The following is an 18,814-nucleotide window of genomic DNA, read 5'->3' as shown; positions in this document are numbered from 1 at the left end:
CAAGCAGTGAGGCCCGTCCAGGCTGTGTGCAGGCAAGAGGGCCACATAGGGGGGGTAGAGAGGTGCAGCTGGAGCCGCCTGCTCCCCCTGCCCACCTATGGGAGTTACTTGCTCCTTCCTCCCAGGGAAAATGACCCAGGCAGCAAGTGTGGAAGCGCTGCCAGGCTGAGCCAAAAGAGCCAGGGCTCAGCCACGCGGGAGTTTTATGTGGACTGGAAGCTGCGTGTGTCTATTTTTATTTTTTGTGGTATCCACACACTTCCTCCTCATCCCAGTGACTGCCTGCAATTTCCCCCCTACAAATTTGGATTTGCCCATCTGGAGGTAATCTGGTAAAGGAAGAAATTTTAAAATGGCATGTTACCTGACTGTGGACGCCGTGTAGTGTATGGTTTGCTGCATGCCATCTATTGCCACCCTCTCCATTTCCATTATGCAGAATTGCCTTTGCACAAAATGGCTGTATTAAAAAAAAATTAATTCCCCTAGCTGGGGTGGGGGACGAAGAAAGGAAAGGGGCGGCCTTGCAAGTCAGTGCGAATTAAGCAGCGCCCACTACTGTGGACGGTCCAGGGAGATTTCGGAGGATGTGCGAAGGGACACTGCGCCCAAATGCCCTCCTGTGGCCGCAGCCCCCGTGCAGCAGGGGCAACAGCCCGGGCCTGGCCAGGTGGGGAAAAGGTGGTGCCGACTTGGCTTTGGTTGGGCAGGACTCTCTGCAGCTCTCCTGGGCCGGGCCTCTCCTCCTCCTCCTGGGCCGGGCGACTCTTCCCAGGTAGGCTTCCCAGAGGGCAGATTCTGGCGCTGACTAGCCCCGTTGTCTTCCCACCCCGAGGCACTCTGCACAAGCTCAGAGGTTGCCCTTGCGCATGGAGACTCCCAGTTCAGCGCAGCTGCCTAAACGAAGGCTTGGCACGTGGGGCGAGGGAGGGAGGGAGGACGCCACGCCCTCCCTCTGTCTGACCAGGCAGCCGGCCCAGGCCAGGAAAGCGGCAGAGCTGAGCCTTTACCTGGCCCAGCGCGGGAGCCCCGTCGCCGCAGCGCCATCGGCAGGCGAGGCGCAGTCCAGCCCAGCCCGCACACCTGGCCTTGGCCCCATCCCAGCCCGCTGGTTGGTCAGGGGCTTCCACCGGCTGGGGTGGGGGGAGGCAGCCAAGCCATGCTCTGGGGGCTGGAGGTCTCCCCTGGTGCCGCCGCTCCCACCTTTGGCGGAGCCTCGCCGGCTCTTTCTGTCCCCGCTCACCTCCTCCCCTCCAACTTCGCTCGCGCCTCCCTCCCAGGCGTCAGGGTCCCGCAGGCTCTCTGCACATGGTCCAGAGCAGTCCTTGCCTCCTTCTTGGCTGGGGCCAGGGAGGGGAGGTCCGAGGCGCCCTTGCTACGCCACTGACTGATATATGTCCCGGCTTTTTCCACTGTTGCTACCTTCCAAACAAAAATTGTGTGAAACAGAGCTAAAGGGTCCCGCATTTCAACAATGAATGGGTGCTCTAATTTTAATTACATCTATGAATCCCGGCTGGACGAAAACTCTTCCTTCTCTCCGACCTTCGTCTCCGCGTAAGCGCCCGCAGCTTCCGGCATATCCGGCCGTGAACACGCCCGCTTGTAAACATGGCGGCTCCCATGGAGGTGAGTACCTCTTGGTGTCTCCTAGCGATTGAATGGAAACCCCTTTGCCAGGAGGAGGCTCCATTCCCCACAGCGGCTGGTGGTGGTTCTTCGGGAGCTTGCCTGCGTGGCTGATGCTTTTCTCGCGCCTTCGGCTCGATCCCAGAAGAGTGGACCATCAAATGAAGGGGTTGGGCTACCTAGCAGTCTGCTTCCTGGGATGAAACAGCGGAGTTTGTATTGGAGAAATGCCGAGAAAGAGGTTCCTCGCTGACTGTATCAGGAGTGTAGCTTTTTTTAAGGCGTCACGCTTTACAGGTTATCAACGGAAAAGATGTAAACCCTCCCCCCCGCGGTATTAAAAAATGATCCCCTTCGGGTGTTAAATACGCTAGGTACGCCGCTGGAAGATTTGGCTTAAAAAATCTAGCAAAGTCAAGTCAGTGCTGTTTTATTTGCAACCATACCCCATTTCAGGATGCTTGAATTAGAGGCCAGTAGTATCCCTCCCTCTGTAGGGACAGAGAGGGGACTAAACAAGTGAGTCTGGGATTGTTTGGATGCAATTCAGTGTAAACGTGTAAAATTTTATATATTGGAGCAAAATATCTTAATTTCATATATACACTTATGATGTCAGAGCTGGTGATGACTGACCAGGAACAAGGCCTTGGGATCGTAGTGGATAGCTCAATGGAAATGTCGACCCAATGTGTGACAGCTCTGAAAAAGGCAAATTCCATGCTAGAGATCATTAGGAATTAACTTTTTTTCACAGTTATTGCACACTGGGTTGACATTTTCATCAGGTTATCCATTATAAGCAAAGGTCTCTTTCTGGGTCTGTCACCACCAATTCAGACTCCAGTTCAGCATTTATGTGAAACTAGGATTTTTTGCCCCAATGTGCATCGCTTTGCAGTTTCTTATACTGAATGTATTTACCATTTTAGTACCTATTAACCCAGTTTGGAGAAGTGAGGCAATCAGAACTATACACAGTATTCCAAGTGTGGTTGCACTGTATGTTTGTATATCAGCGTTATATCAGCAACTTTATTTTCAGTCCCTTTCCTAAGGATTCCTAACATGGAGTTTACCATTTTACTGCCACCCATTCACTCAGTTTGGAGAGGTCTGGTGTACATTCACAGCATGTTATCCATGAAAATAAAACAGTCAGTACAATACCATTAACAAATCTATGGTGCGTACACATTTGGAATACTGTGTGCAATTCTGGTCGCCTCTCCTCAAAAAGGATGCTGTAGAGTTGGAAAAGGTTCAGAAGAGGGCAACCAGAATATTCAAGGGGATAGAGCGACTCCCCTATGCGGAAAGGTTGCAGCATTTGGGGCTTTTGGGATTAGAGAAAAGGTGAGTGAGAGGTGACATTATAGAAATGTATAAATTATGCCTGGCATGGAGAAAGCGGATAGAGAACAGTTTTTCTCCCTCTCATAATACTAGAACTTATGGACATCCAATGAAGCTGAATTTTGGAAGATTCAGGACAGACAAAAGAAAGTACTTCTTCATGCAGTGCATAGTTAAACTATACAATACACTCCCACAAGAGGCAGTGATAGCCACCAACTTGGGATGGTAAGAGAGGAGTGGACAAATTCATGGGAATATAAGGCTATCATTGGCTACTAGCCATGATGGCTATGCTCTGCAACCATAAGAGGCAGCACGCTTCTGAAAACCAGTTGCCAGAAGATGCAGGAGGGGAGGCACTTAGGTCCTGTTTGCGGGCTTCCCATGGTTGGCCACTGTGAGAAAAGAATGCTAGACTAGCTGAGCCACTGGCCTGATCTATCAGGCTGTTCTTATGTTCTTAAAAGAAAATACTTCTTCACACAACACATAAACTGTGGAATTTGCTTCCACAAGATGTAGTAATGGCCACCAACTTGAGTGGCTTTAAAAGAGGGTTAGATAAATTAATGGCTGATAAGGCTATCAGTGGCTACTAGCCACAATGAACCGTTGGTTCTCACCTGAAAGGTGATTTTACTGGATGCCAGTCCATCACGTGGATAGTAGTCTGTCGTCTGAGTCCAAGGACAGGAAATGTGCTGAAGCTTGAGGAAGTAGTTGGGCGTCGCTGGCTTGCAGTCCCCAGTTCATTTTCGGACGCTGTCCACCAAGACATAATCCTGGAAGAGCTTCTATGCAGCCCTGCAGCAGGGAAGACAAAGGCAGCGGCCCTGCCATGGGCCCAGAAGCGAAAAGGAAAACAATGCCGCAGCCAGCGACGTCCTAAGCTAGCTGGAAGAACTGCGGTGCTAACTTAGCCTAGATATGTACAATATATCTACAAAAAACTGTGATTGGCCTAACAGGTCGATCCTCCTTCTCCTCCTAATGTGGACCTTCGCATGCACTGGAAGCATCTTGACTCTAGACTTGAATTAGTGGTCGAGCCCCAATAGACCGAACTGGGTGGGCCGTGATGGACTGGCATCCAGTACAAGCACCTTTCAGGTGAGAACCAACAGTTCATTTTCCCGGGATGCCAGTCCATCATGTGGGACATACCAAAGCTGTCCCAGCAGGGTGGGTCGGGGCCAGCCCATTAATCTGTAGAGATTGCTTGCTGCAAAACCTGTCTCCCAAATGAGGCCGAGGCCAAGGCGTAGCGGTCTATCCTATAGTTTCTGATGAAGGTCGAAGGAGAAGACCAGTTCGCTGCTCTACAGATTTCCCTCAGGGAAGCGTTGGTGGTGAAGGCTGCCGAGGTGGAGGCTGCCCTAGTAGAATGGGCGGTTATGCCCGGTGGTGGTGTCAGGTTGCTGACCTTGTAGGACAGCTGGATACAGGTCCTCAGCCAATGCGCTAAGGTTGGGGTCGAGGCCTTTTTGCCCAGGGACCTGGGGTGGACCAATATGAACATCACCTTCGTGGTCCTCAGTTCCCTTGTTCTGTCTATGTACACCCTGAGTGCCCTAGTGACATCTAGGCAATGCAACTCTTTCTCCCTTGGGTGTGCTGTGGTAGGTTGAATTGACCTTTGGAGTCCTCGTGAAAAATGCAGAGCTGGCGTGCATTGACAAGGTGCCCAGCTGTGAAATGCGTCTGGCCGATGTGATGGCGATGAGGAACAGAACCTTATAAGTCGGGAGCTGGGATGGTCTCTATCAGCTCAAAGAGTGATCTCTGTAATGCGCCCAGGACCCTATGTAGATCCCATGATGGGAAACTGTGGATGACGGGAGGCTGTGAGGCTGCCACTCCCCTGAAGAAACGCCGGAGCAGCGGGTTCCTACCATCTGGCTGATTGGAAGTGGGCGAAAGGAAGGCAGATATGGCTGATGGTGACCTTCATGCCTAGCAGGAGACCTCTATGCAGAAAATCGAGAATCTGCGAAGTGCTGGCTTTAGAGGGCCGAATTTCCCTGGACTGGCACCACCTAGTGAATGTCTTCCAGGTGGCCTGGTAAATCCTTGTCGTAGATGGTCGACTTGCTGAAAGGATGATGTCAATGTCTCCTGAGGTGAGGCCCGAGCACCTCCGGGCTCTCTGCTGAAGAGCCACGACGTCAGGCTCAACCAATCCGGATCTGGATGCTGCTGTTTAGAGGCCATGAGGAAGGGCTATAAGGAAGATGCCTGGCCTGTTGACCTCTGGGGTGAGTCTCTGTTCTGCCCGCTGCTGCAATTGGCTGGAGAAGAAAATGCATCCAAAGCAGGTTAGCCCCGTGGTTGTAGTCTACAGAGACTTGCTCTGCCCAGTACCGTGATTGGTATGGGGTGGGCGCTTGACAGTCTTAATGACAGGTGAGGCTTGCTCTGCCCAGTACTGCGATTGGTATGGGGTGGGAGCTTGGATCTTAGTAACAGCCGAGGTTTTCTCTGCCCAGTACTGCGATTGGTATGGGGTGGGAGCTCGACAATGTGAATGACAGGTGAGGCTTGCTCTGCCCAGTACCGCAATTGGTATGGGGTGGTAGTTTGAATTCTGGTTTACTATTAGTATCCTTATTTTACTTTTTAATTTAATTTTATTTATTTATTTTAACCAGGAGGGGGCGCTGGACGGCCCTAAGCCAAGAAGACAGGATGTAAGAAAGCAATCCAGAAACCTCCATTGGCCCCCTGGGTCGATTGAAAAATCCGCCACGTGGGGGAGGGACGGTTTGCATTGCCCCCCCCCCCGCTGGCCCTCTGATCGCTGACAGCTGCAGCTCAAAGGCGCCGCGTTGCCCTGGCTGGAAGCAAAACAGCGGCGGCCAAAAGGAGGAGGAGCTGACCGGGGCCGGCTGGTGCGAGTCCTCTGGCTGGCTGATCGCTGGTGCTGGGCCTGTTGGCCAGTGGAAGCGCGGCAGCGGCAGCACCAAAAATACCAGCGTTAGCTGCCGCGGGGCGGTTGTGGATGCCTGTCTCCATAAGCGTCTCTCTTGGGCAAGCTGCTGGATACAGGCGGCCTGCAACCCTCTGGCGGAGGGGGGAACCGCCAACGAGCTATGGCTCGGGCTGCCCCGGCCCCGGCTGAAGGGAAAAAAACAAGATGAGACTGGTGATGAGGTTGCAAAGGACCGGGTAAGTCCCCCCAAGATACTGGCCGGGGATGGTTGAACTGCGCTCCCGACCGCGCGGTCTCCGCCAGAGCAGGCCAAAATGGCGCCTGTTTGCATCAAAAGGATTTAAGGGGGTGAAAGCTGGAACGGGCTTAGGAAAGAATAAAATATAGAGAAAAAGAGAACGGGGGGGGGAGAATCCCCAGCCCCACCGCCCAGGTTCAAAGGGGGAAAAGGGAAGAAAAAAATCAGAGAAATTAAGAGGCTAAAGAGAACTCGTGGAGAGTAAGTCTGATATGTCTGCCTTGGACCAGGACAGGAAATGAACTGGGGACTTCTTCCAATGGAGTTTTATGGCGAAGCAAGGCCAAATAAGCCCTATTACCGCCACCTACTGACGACAAAATAAAACCTCATTCTCACACACATACACATACAACATTCACAAGAACTGGGGACTGCAAGCCAGCGACGCCCAACTACTTCCTTAAGCTTCAGCACATTTCCAGTCTTTGGACTCAGACCCATGTGATGGACTGGCATCCAGGGGAAATGGCTGTGTCCTGTATCCACTGTCAGGAGCAGTACATCTCTGAATACCAGGTGCTGGGAACACAAGTGGGAAGAGTGCTATTATGCTCAAGTCCTGGTTGTGGGCTTTCCATAGGGATCTGGTTGGCCGCTGTAAGAACAGGCCTAAGTGGACTAATCCAGTAGTTCTCTTCTTATGTGAGCTAGGCGGATGGTTGGTTTGTACATGTATTGCTATCAACTGTTTTCTCCATGTTGTTTACTGTATAATTCATGACTGGCATGGACTGAACAAAGTATAGCCTGACTCCACAGGAAACCAGAAACCAGAGGTAACTGTTGGCCCATTAGAAAAATCCCATAATTCATAGCATGGCAACTTTGGTTGGCCCTACTATGGATTTTGGAATTCCACTGAAAAAATCTAGGAAGTTCTGTGATAGTAAATCTATGATGGCTATGACTAGGAATCTGTGATTCATATCTATGACTATGAAGTGAGGAGCATGCATGCATAAATCACTTCTAAAGGTATCAACTGCTATATAATATGATGATGAGTTTTCTGGAGGTTAACGATTGTAGGGCCTCTGTGGAGGTTTGATTCTTTTGTTTTCTTCCCCACCAAGGCCTATTCAGGTGAGGAGGAAACAGAACATGAGCCTAGACTTCGAGACACCCCTGGAGACATTTCCCTTGAGGCCGCAGCAAACACCATTGCCTTTCACCCTTGCCAGGATATCATAGCTGCTGGAGATGTGGATGGTGATGTCTATGTGTGAGTACTGCTTATCTGGGAAAAGTATTGACCGTGTAACTGGATGAGCCCTTATGTTGGCTGATGCAACAGTGGAACTCACAGCGCACTTCTCCTTCCCACATCATCAATAGTCCAGCAAGATAAAAACCTTCCATTGTCAGTTTGTACTGTAGACAGAATCTTTCCTGAACAAGCTATCTGATGGATGAGAATCTCAGAAATACGGGATCTTGGTGAGGGAACTGTTGCGGGGGCATTCTTTTCCCTAACATCTCAACTGCAGGCTAAAAAGTAACAAATATACTTTCTGCAGCCAGATAAAGGAAATGGAAAGAATACATTGCAAATATTAATAATATCCCACTTGCCCTTTTAAAATCTTTCTTGGTTTTTCTTTTTTGTTCCTTGTTAAATTTAATCATCATCATCCACTTGCAAGATTTTGGAGGGTATGAAGGCAACAGCTTTCACGGCTGCAGAACTGAGTTTTTCAAGACACAATTCTACACATATCTAGCTTGCCTTTCATTTTCAGAAAAGATTATTAGAAATTTTTGTTTCGTGCCAAATTTCAGACTGAAATTTTCTCTCAACTCTTTTCCTGCCATGCGTTACCAGTCCTACTTCTTAGCCCAGTCTTCCTCTGGTACAGCTTTCATCTTTAGGTGTTGCCAGTTACTTTCAGACAGGTTCCCTTTTTTAATTTCAGATATTCATACTGCTGTCTGGAAGGTGGGAACAAGGAGCTTTGGTCATCAGGACATCACTTAAAATCCTGCCGGGAAGTGTCCTTTTCCCATGATGGACACAGTGAGTGCTTCCCTCCTCAGGGCTCGTTTATGCCTTGGTTCTTAATTATACAATGTCTTGGAAATGGATTCACTGGAATAGTGAGTAGCTTCTCGTTTTCCCTTGAGAAGAGATGTTAAGGCTGCAATCCTATGCATACTTTTGTGGGAGTAAACCCCCCTGAATATGATAGGGTTTCTGAGTAAACATGTATAGGATTGCACTGAAAGTCTGCTTGAATCTCAACAAGAGAAAAAGCTGAAAGAGAACTCTGAAAAATACATAATGTACTGGGACATTACAATTTACTAGCTGTAAAATAAACAGCAAGCAAGTATGATGACTGCTCATTCTGGGGACTCAATCACAGGCGATGCAACTTCATGGTGGAGAACACTACATATTTATTCATATGCATTCAGGCTCAGACATTCTGGAAGAATTATCACTAAATCAGTATTTTCAAATTAATTTTCATCCTTAATAAACTTCTGAATAATACTGAGACAACATCCTTTGAATATTTCTTGAAGGCCTAAACAAATATACAAGGTTGCTTTTAAACTCTGTGGTGCACCCACACATGGAATTCAGAGTGTCATTCTGGTCATTCTAGCTAAAAAGGGGGACAGAGCTAAAAAAGATGCAGAAATGGGCAACCAAGATGATCAGGAGGCTGGAACTACCTCCTGATGAGCAAAGGTTACAATGTTTGAGTCATTTTAGTTTAGAAAAAGGACAACAAAAGGAAGACATGGGTAAAGGTTTATAAAGTCATACATGCTGTGTAGGAAGTAGATTGAATCCTTCTTTCTCTTGTATCCTGCTTGTAGGCCTTTGGTTAAATAACATATATATTTTACAACAGAAAGTCTTAAGCCCTAACATGGCTAAATTGAAAAACCAGGTCGCATTTAAAAGAAAAGGTGACTTGTAATAATGAAATTTGCTTAAGTGAAGTGTTAAACATGACACAAACCTTGTTATATTAGACCTGTGGATTTGGTTATGAATTTCATTTTCCTCTCTGAGTGAAAGAGTTGGATCGTAAAGGACATGGAGTGCAGAGTGGTTCTGTTTGTTGTAGGCCTTTGGTTGACTACTGTGGGAAACAGATAGTCCTTTGGTATGATCCAGCAGGACTCTTATTATGTTCTTAAAGTCATGCATTATCTTGGCATTTTCCATTTCTAGCAAATGTAAGCAATATAACAAAGTAACTATTTAGGAACAGTCATTTATTTGTAAGAAAGACACTAGTTAAGGAGTCCCAACCTTTCTGGGTCTATGAGCACATTTGGAAATCTAAGCAACTGTTGTGGGCGCCACAAAATGTCAATTTCAAAGAAAAATTACTGATGTTCAACAATGCCCCCCCCTCTGCAAAACAGGCAAACCCCAAAATATTCTCCCCATAAACCACAGACCAAAGAAAAGCAGACAATCCCTTCACAACTGAACAACCAAACAATCAGAAAAACATTCAATTTTTATAAAAAGATTGGGAGGGACCAAGGGTTTTGGTGCATGCCACGGAGGATATCTGAGGGCATCACACGGGGACGCCAGCTCTAGTTTTTCAAATCTGTGTTACAAGTGTTACATCAGTGGTGCTATACCCTTGTCAGGTGTGACATTTCCCTGGAGAGCTCCTTGTACTAAAGCCTTGCCTCCTTAATCCACAGCTTTTGGCAAAGGATTTCTGAATGGGGGCCCAGTTATCACACTGGCATTTCATTTTCATTATTAAATGCATTTGAGTTATAAGAGCAAATAATGGATACAGATTACATAGTAATCTATATTTTATATCCCACCTTACTGCTGAAGCCTCAAGGTGGGTTTTGTTATAATAATTTATGTAGCACTTTTCCTTAGCACTGCCTCAGAACATTTCATGTACATTATTCCAGTAAACCTTAAAACGGTCTTGTAACATAGGGCAGTATTATTAACCCCAAATTGTAGACAGAGAGGTCTGGGGCTAAGAGAGGATGGCTTGCCAAAAGTTATATAGTTTGCTCGTGGCTTTATTGACTTTTAGGCAGCAGGTGAAAACATTTTTAAAAAAAATTCCATGCTTTTAATAACTGACTTTTCCTCTGAGATTTCCATTGCTCTGTTGTTTTGTGATAGGGATTTTTAGGAATTGATTTAGGGTTTTTTTGTTTTGTTTTGACTGGGTTTATTCAACCCACTCATTGTTTGGAGTCAGTGGCTAACAAGGTTCACTCTCTTGCTTCTTAAACTGAAAGATGGGAAACAAATAGTCAAAATGCCTGACGTGAGAACTAGGCATTTCCTGGCTCTTTAACCCCCATGTTATGCCAGCTTCTTTGATTTACAGTTAAACTACTGGCCTAGTATGTCCTGAGTGCCCTCACGGAAGACTCACGGAGTTGGGAGTTGGGGGTACTGCTTGGCAGTGGCTCCGCTCCTACTTGGTGGGTCGCCACCAGAAGGTAGTGCTTGGGGAACATTGCTCGATACCCTGGACTCTCCATTGTGGAGTCCCGCAGGGATTGGTACTGTCCCCCATGCTTTTTAACATCTACATGAAGCCGCTGGGTGCGGTCATCAGGAGTTTTGGGGTGCGTTGTCATCAGTACGCTGATGACACGCAGCTCTATTTCTCCTTTTCATCCTCTTCAGGTGAGGCTGTTAACGTGCTAAACGGTTGCCTGGCCGTGATAATGGACTGGATGGGAGCTAACAGACTGAAGCTCAATCCAGACAAGACCGAGACGCTGTTGGTGAGTGCCTTCTCTGCTCAGATGGTGGATGTTCATCCTGTTCTTGATGGGGTTACACTCCCCTTGAAGGAACAGGTTCGTAGCTTGGGAGTTCTTTTCGATCCTTCCTTGTCTCTTGAGGCCCAGGTGGCCTCGGTGGCATGGAATGCTTTCTACCATCTTCGATTGGTAGCCCAGCTACGTCCCTATCTGGACAGTGACGACCTCGCCTCAGTCGTTCATGCTCTGGTAACTTCTAGATTGGACTACTGCAACGCGCTCTACGTTGGGCTGCCCTTGAAGACTGTTCGGAAACTACAGCTAGTCCAGAATGCAGCGGCCAGAAGGTCTGCTCATATAACACCTGTTCTGGCCCGTCTGCACTGGCTTCCTATTTGTTTCCGGGCTAGATTCAAAGTGCTGGTTTTGACCTATAAAGCCCTACACGGCATGGGACCGCAATACCTGGTGGAACGCCTCTCCCAATATGAACCTACCCGTACACTGCGCTCAACATCTAAGGCCCTCCTCCGAGTACCATCCCATCGAGAAGCTCGGAGGGTGGTGACTAGAGCTAGGGCCTTTTCAGTGGTGGCCCCCGAACTGTGGAACAGTCTCCCTGATGAGGTGCGCCTGACGCTACTATCTTTTTGGCGCCAGGTGAAAACCTTTTTATATTCCCAGGCATTTTAAAGTGTATTTTAACAGCATTTCTGTATTTTGGACGTTGTTTGGTTCTTTTGTTGTTTGTTTGTTTTGTTTCTTGATTTATTGTATTTATTGTATTTATATATTGTGCTTGTTTTTATCTTTTTGTACACCGCCCAGAGAGCCTTCGGGCTTAGGGCGGTATATAAATTAAATTAAATAAATAAATAAAATAAATAAATTAATAAAGGAAAGAGGAACCCTCCATGCCCTTGCCCCCCTTACTCTTTTGTGAAATTCTAGTCTATTTATACTTGGCAATCAGAAAACCTTTCCTACATTCTTGTGTTTCTCAAGCTTTTCCATATATAATTATTAGAACTGCTATTACCCATTCTTGGGGTGGCTTCTCCTCCTTTTTGAATAGTTGCAAAGGAGATTTCCAGATCCTTGTGTAGAAACATTGCTTGTAACTTCAGATTTGGGGTGGGGATTGAATCCAGATCTGGCCCACTCTTCATGGACTACTTTTGACAGGTGAGTGCGGCTGCCCAGTTGCCAAACACCTGTTGTAATACGGTATTAGGTGCCAAATTTCAAAGGTAGGATCACACTCTCTTAAGTGCACTTCCCAATTCACTGAATGCAAGCCCCTCTTGCAGAGGACCTTGTTGTTCTGTTGCACTCAGGGCTTTGCCTGCCTCACATCTGATGTCATACGACATTTGGTGTGGAGTAGATGGGCGTGGCTTGAAGAAAATGGCCTCTCAGGTGGGCCTAAATTTCGTCCATAGGCTGGAGGCTCACCATGCCTGCTTTAAATGCTTCAAGGATCCAAGAAAGGATACTACCACTCAAAGAGAGTGGTAAAAAAAATGCCTTTGTGAGAGATGTGTGAGGCAAGTGGTTGCAACCTGCCTTGGCACCTCACAGTTTTTAAGGATACAGATCTGGCAATCCTAATGTCAGAGAGAGGCTTAATAGGAGAAGCAGCACCTGCCATGCAACTGGTAAAGGAATAGGTACATTAGGGACCAAGACTGGGGAAACTTAGCTAAGCTGCTGTAGGCAGGTCAAGATGCCTTTTGGTTTTCTTTGATGTATAGTTTGCAAATGTTATGGATTTATAAGGGCTGAGCACTCTAAAACAGCTAATGTGCTAGGAGACAACCTATTTTCTATAGACTCTTTTGCATGTTCCAAGCAAATACTCCCTTGGAATGACTAGGCATAGGCAGTAATTTGTATGTTCCCTTCCTCCCTTTCTAGAGCTCTTCACAGTGTCCAAAGATAAATCCATTCATATCCTAAATGTGGAGGAAGGCCGTCTCATGACACGGTTCTCCAAGGCTCACAAGTACGCATCTGAGTGGTAAAAGTGTATTTTTGCAGTAAGCTGCTTGCTTTAATTTCTGCCCAACACATTTTCTTATAAAAGTGAGGAAAGAATTACATTTTTTTTCAAGAAGCAGGAGTCCTGTGGCACCTTAAAAGTAATAACTGTTTTGCAGCATGAATAAATGTTCCTAGGCCAGATCAGTGATGGAGAAACCTGTAGTCTTCCATGGTATCTTCAGGTAGGGCTGGAAACATCCCATGTCTGAAACCCTGAGAGCCAGTCAGTGTAGACGGTTCTGAGCTAGATATACTCATCTTTGTACAACTTCCATCATCCCTGACTATTGACTACGCTAGCTGGGATTCATGGGAATTGGAATACAACAGCACCTGATGGTCACAGGTACCCCATTTCTGGGCTAGAGTCTATTTTTCAGATGCCATTTTTCTAACTAGATCTCTGCCCACAAGATTTGGAAAAGCTATCATTGAAGGGTTTTTAAAAAAAATAATAATCAAGGATTAATGCTGAAATTAGATTATTATTTTTTTTGCATTTAGGGCTCCTGGAATAGCCCAAAAAGTGATGTTGTAAAGTTCACTATTCGAAAGAATAGGGCTTTCTGTGTCTCCTTATGTTTTGAATTGTACTTTACAGTGTGTGTGGGGGAGGGGGGCGGCATTTTCAGGCTAAGGGCCACATAGCAGTGGTGGGTAGACCCAGAGGGAAACGTGGGCAGAGCCATGAATGTAAACTTTACCTTTGTACAGTAGGCTAGTTTATGTACATACTTGCATCCTTCATAGGCATTATCAAGGATACAATCCAGCCAGGCTACATCACTTGGAGCATGACGCAGGGCCAGTGAGGGATGTGGCCTGGAGAGAGTTTCAAGGGGCAGATAGAGAGGTCTGGAGGGCTGCATTTGGCCCCTGGGCCTGAGGTTTTGCAATTGTGCTTTAAACCCTGCCTGAACTTTATTCAGAGTGAGGAGGGAATATTGGAGTTGGAAGGGGCAGTTGCCATGGGGAGTGCATGAGGGTTCGTAGTCAGGGTCTAACTATGGATAAAGCAAGTCTTCGCATCTTTTAGGGAGGGAAAACGGATTTCCATCTCCTCATGCGAGTCCCTTAATAGGTACAGAGAAAAGTGTTCTTTAGTCATAGGGTCAGATGAATTAGCGCACTCTCTCTTAAGCCCTTCATTCTTCCTTTCAGAGGAATTCCAATTGCTTTCCTTCTTTATAGTGCCCCTGTGCTCTGAGTAGAGGTGCTGTGTGGCTGTTGAGACCTTGCAGAGGGCAACTGCTCTGAGAGAGAATAAGGCAATTGTGTAATATATTGGCCAGCTGTAGTCTTGATTCTGCCGCTACACCTCTGGAATTTCCACAGTTCTGCTTTGAACAGTCTGCTGGTGATAGATGAGCACTTGTTTGCCACAGGAGATGACCGTGGGGAATTGAAAGTGTGGGATCTGCGTAAAGGCAACTCTGTGATGGAGATGAAGCAGCACGAGGAATACATCAGTGACATGGCCCTGGATGGAAACAAGAAACTCCTGCTTACCACCAGGTACTCCTACACTCTCCTGTTAAGCAAATGGATCAATGGGCTCGGATAGCGCAGATGCTTTGCCTGCATGGAAGGCTAAGAGTTGTTAGATCCACCCCATCTTCCCCCTAGTGGGGTTCTTCCTGATATCCTCAAGTCTTTTAGGGCTAAAACACCAAGGTGTCTAGAAACTATTGCAGCCACACTTGTTTCCTTTCTCTCTCTCTCTCTCTCCCCCCCCCCTGCTCTCAGAAACTTCTCTGGAGGGTTGCTCAACCCTCTGGAGCTGATTTTGAGGGTGCATGGGGGGCTGCAGGGGATTGGAGAAGAGGGGAATGTTCCATTCTGCTAGTGCAAGTCTCTCGTGCTAGCAGAGCGAAAGCATTGGATACGGCCATTGGAGCTGGAACTAACTGATTGTACTGTCTTTGGTGTTTCTTACCAGTAAGTAATTACTGTCTACTATTCTGTTTCTTGCAGTGGAGATGGAACAATGGGAGTCTTCAACATCAGGAGAAGGCGCTTTGAGCTACTTTCAGAGCCCCAGAATGGAGACCTGACAGCCATCTCTCTGATGAAGGTCAGCCTTTTACTCAGTAGTCCTTGAGAAATGGCTCTTGCTTGACTGATAGCAACCAGTAAGCTGACTATAGCAGGGAATTAAAAATAGTTTCTTGCCAAGTATTAAGATTGAGAGTTTGTGTTAACTGGCAGTATAATGTTCCTCTTCATTGTGATTTGCTTTATAATAAGAGAAAAGGCCTTTGGATAGGTCTCTTTTTCTCTTGTACATCAACCTATAAGCTCCTCTTTGTTGATGGTGAGAGAAAGGGAAATCTTTTTTGTTGTTGTTAAGCTGGTTTTTTTTTTTTATTGCTCAGAGAGGAAAGAAAGTGACCTGTGGCTCCAGCGAGGGGACCATTTACCTCTTCAACTGGGATGGTTTTGGTGCTACCAGTGATCGTTTTGCACTGAAGGCAGAGTCCATTGACTGCATGGTTCCTGTAACAGAGAGCATTGTATGCACAGGGTCTATTGATGGAGTCATCAGGTGAGAGTGCCTTGGGTTGCTTGTCAAGAGAAGGCTCTGACTGTGTGATAACTCTGCTGAAGTGTGGGGTTGAGGGTGGGAATGAAAGGTGATGGGATCAGAGCTCTTGGATGGAGATTGTCAAAGGCAAAATATATCCTTAAACAGGAGACATCCTAATATTGCATGGGATTACAGAGACCATCCTCCTTGAAAGGATTGTACCTCATTGCCTGGGCCAGTCTCCTGATCAGAGCATTGAAAACTAGTGACTGGCTGGAGTCTTGCCTAGTGTATAGGATGGGCTTTTCTAGTTGTGAAATGTATTAACAGTATCTAGGTATTTTAAGTTGTCCAGGAACAGAGTCTAAAGGCCCACGTCTTGCATAGTTGTTCGAGATTTGCATTTTGCTTCCTTTCTGGCTTCAAGTCTTATCCTGATTGTGTTGTTTTTTTAACGCAGTGTTTGTATAGTATTTGTTAATATTAGTCTCATTGTTTGGCATGAGTTATCCTCCATGAGAGTAGTTAAAGCCTTTAAAATAAATTTAGGGACCTAGCAGCATTCTGTGCAAGTAGAATGAATTTCGGGCACTATTACAAAGGAACTGGCTTTTTATTAATCGGGCTTTTCTTGTGTTTCAGAGCAGTGAACATCTTGCCCAATCGGGTGATTGGCAGCGTTGGGCAACATGCAGGAGAACCTATTGAGCAGCTAGCCAAATGTCATACTGGCCCATTCCTGGCCAGCTGTGGCCATGACCAGAAGGTGAAGTTCTGGGACATCTCTTCACTTAGCTCAGTGATTGTGGATGATTACAGAAAGAAGAAGAAGAAAAGTGGGCAGCTGAAATCCTTGAGCCGCAAAGCATTTAGTACCGGAGAGGATTTCTTTGCAGACTTGAGAGAGGAGGTAGCAGGCCCAGAGGAGAAGGAACATGACAATACTGAAACAGACAGCGACTAAAATATGTACACTGATCAAATATGAGGAGTACACTGTCCTGAAAGGGGCCTTTATAGCCACAGACTGCTTGAAACAGCTGTGGGTTTGCAGAGATTCAACTGAGATTTGTCCCTATGCTGTAGAACAAACAGGATAGTTGAGTTTGGCTTCTTATGGGCAAAGTGCTGGTAGCCTAGTGGAATCAGTACGTGTCTTCCTGCAATTCAGTGAAAGTAATATTAAGTTTTTGAAATATGTTCATGAGAGATTGCTACAGAAAAGCAAGATGGAGATCTGTTATAACCTATGACAATTACTTCATTTCCTGTCAGAAGAGTCCGTCTTGGAATAAAGAAGCTAGAAAACCTTTTTTTCCTAAGAGGGATTAATACTTGTATCTTGCCAGTTTAGGAATAAAGTTATTGATCCTAAATGTACTAGATGAACTTCTGCTTTCCTTACTGGGTGGCCAGATGCAAAAGAGGACAGAGCTTTTGCACCTTTAATAGTTGTGTAGAATTTCAGCAGATGTAATACAAACTATACCTGCTGAAATTTCCTCCTCTTTGCAACTATTAACTATGCAGAAGCACTAGCCTTTTTTTTGCATCCGGTCACCTGCTTCCTGCACCAATAAACCAATCCGAGAGCTTTTGAAGAAGGGCTTCTTAGCACTGAGGCATTCTTTTTTGCAATTAGCTCGATGCAGAATTAAAACTTTAAATGAAGTGATTCTGTATTTATTTATTTAAATTATGTGTATACCACCTCACATTTCAAGGAAATATCAAGGTGATCTACAGAACAATTAAGACCACTTTCAATGCAACAGTAAATGACCATTATCAGTTGCAGGAGCCAGAGAAGCCAGCAGCTGGTAGTAGCAGTCAGGAAGAACTTGGGTGAAGTAGTATGTTTAATGGCCAGTGGAAGCACCCAGCAACCGATGCCTGTCTGATCTCTAGTGGCAGATCATTCCACATGGTAGGCATCATCACGTATGTGTATTATATACAAAACCCAGCAATGCTTATCCACATGGGCAAAATCCTAGAATGTTCTGTTCAAAGGTAACCTGTCATGTTAATTAGTAGCTTCCTCCCTGTATGTCCTGCCTCATTTTCTGCTTCCTGTACAGCACAGCTGAGGGGTTTAGGGATGATTCAGTCAGCTTCTGTTCCCAGTGGTGTTTGTAGTTAATAACCTATTTCATGTCAAGTTTTTATTTCACAGTGAAACAGCCCTATTCCACTCTAAAAATATGTGTGTGTGTGGGGGGGGGAAGAGAAAATAAAAGGAAAACCACAATTACAGCCTCCCCTTCCATTGCAGGAAGTAGAAGCCGACTATTTTAATCACCAAGTGCCCAGCTATGCTAAAAATAAAGCAATAAATAGAACAGAACGTGCAGGGAGGACTATCTTAATTAAAAATGCAACATCTCAGTACCACTTTACCAATCTACCTGCTGTGGACCGGTATTGCAATTGTGTTTTATGGTTGAGTCAGGTTGCAAATGGATAGTGTTGCAACACAGAAAACATGGGAATGCAATGTTCTGGCAACAATATTGTCTAATCTGTGTAAAAAGTGAGTGAATAAAAGGATAATTCCAGAAAAAGGCTAGGTTAGAAAGAGCCAGAAAGCCATATGTGAACAAACTCATTGAGTGAATTGGTTTTGCTTTCTTTGATAAGCTATTTGACCAGCAGAAGGTCCTTCTCTGCAACTGAAATGATACATGGGGCAAAATTATTTGAACATCCTTTCCATCCAAGGATTTTGGTTATTAACTTTTATATGTTGTAGTCTGAGCAAAGCAGATTCTGGCAGAGCTACAGGCAGCTGCAAATAGTATAGCAGTAGCAGGCCCAGAGCACCAGTAAGGAGCACAGATTGAGCTTTCTCCCCCCTTTGGTTTCTAGTTTTTAGAATGAAGGCTATGAAGCCAGCTGTGCAGGCACTCTTCAAAGCAATTGGTTTGTGAGGTATGAAACTGCCTGCTCCTGCCTTTCAGTGATTTTGAAGACTACTGTGATACATCAGTACTTTACAGAATTGTAGAGTTACACACACATAAGACCCAAAACTAGCTTCACAATTACTCAGAACATCCCTTCTCCCCAGTGTAGAAGGTACTTCTTGGTTCATTTTGAAGCTGTGTATTTGGTTTTCCTTTGTTTGTGCACTGCTCTTAATTTTTCCTCCGGACTCAGACAATGGGGAAGTGACTTCATCTCTCCTGGTGCAGGACTGTTGCCCAGAGAAAATAACTGAGAAATGAAGGATTTTAGCACAGCTGTACCTGGGGTGTAGGGTCCAAAAAGCAGAAGGTAGCAGCTACAGTTGATACGCTTT

The 18,814-nt window shown here is 46.0% G+C and overlaps 1 protein-coding gene across 3 annotated transcripts; it reads left to right on the top strand.

Annotated features, from left to right (window-relative positions):
- The first annotated feature begins 944 nt into the window (after positions 1-944).
- Positions 945-17,185, top strand: WDR55 (WD repeat domain 55). Of its 3 annotated transcripts, none has more exons than XM_061586746.1 (8): positions 945-1,629; positions 7,292-7,440; positions 8,132-8,232; positions 12,861-12,948; positions 14,322-14,501; positions 14,961-15,060; positions 15,362-15,531; positions 16,156-17,185. In XM_061586746.1, exons 1-8 carry the CDS (start codon positions 1,612-1,614, stop codon positions 16,475-16,477), a joined length of 1,128 nt encoding a protein of 375 aa, XP_061442730.1. In that variant the 5' UTR covers positions 945-1,611; the 3' UTR covers positions 16,478-17,185. The 3 variants fall into 3 exon arrangements, with proteins under 3 accessions (XP_061442730.1, XP_061442723.1, XP_061442713.1); XM_061586739.1 differs by lacking the exon at positions 945-1,629 and adding an exon at positions 4,628-5,243; XM_061586729.1 differs by lacking the exon at positions 945-1,629 and adding an exon at positions 6,555-6,734.
- Positions 17,186-18,814: the final 1,629 nt, after the last annotated feature.

Source organism: Rhineura floridana, chromosome 1 (genome assembly GCF_030035675.1).
Source record: "Rhineura floridana isolate rRhiFlo1 chromosome 1, rRhiFlo1.hap2, whole genome shotgun sequence".
In the NCBI taxonomy this organism is placed as follows: Eukaryota; Metazoa; Chordata; class Lepidosauria; order Squamata; family Rhineuridae; genus Rhineura; species Rhineura floridana.
This window is presented reverse-complemented; position numbering and strand designations above follow the sequence as displayed.

What these genes read in the sequence shown, in the direction of transcription:
- WDR55 (XM_061586729.1), top strand. Translation starts at nt 6,663, where the DNA reads ATGGACTGGCATCCAGGGGAAATGGCTGTGTCCTGTATCCACTGTCAG. An exon ending in AGTACATCTCTGAATACCAG is followed by an intron (nt 6,735 to 7,291) that starts GTGCTGGGAACA and finishes TTCCCCACCAAG; the next exon opens with GCCTATTCAGGTGAGGAGGA. An exon ending in TCTATTGATGGAGTCATCAG is followed by an intron (nt 15,532 to 16,155) that starts GTGAGAGTGCCT and finishes CTTGTGTTTCAG; the next exon opens with AGCAGTGAACATCTTGCCCA.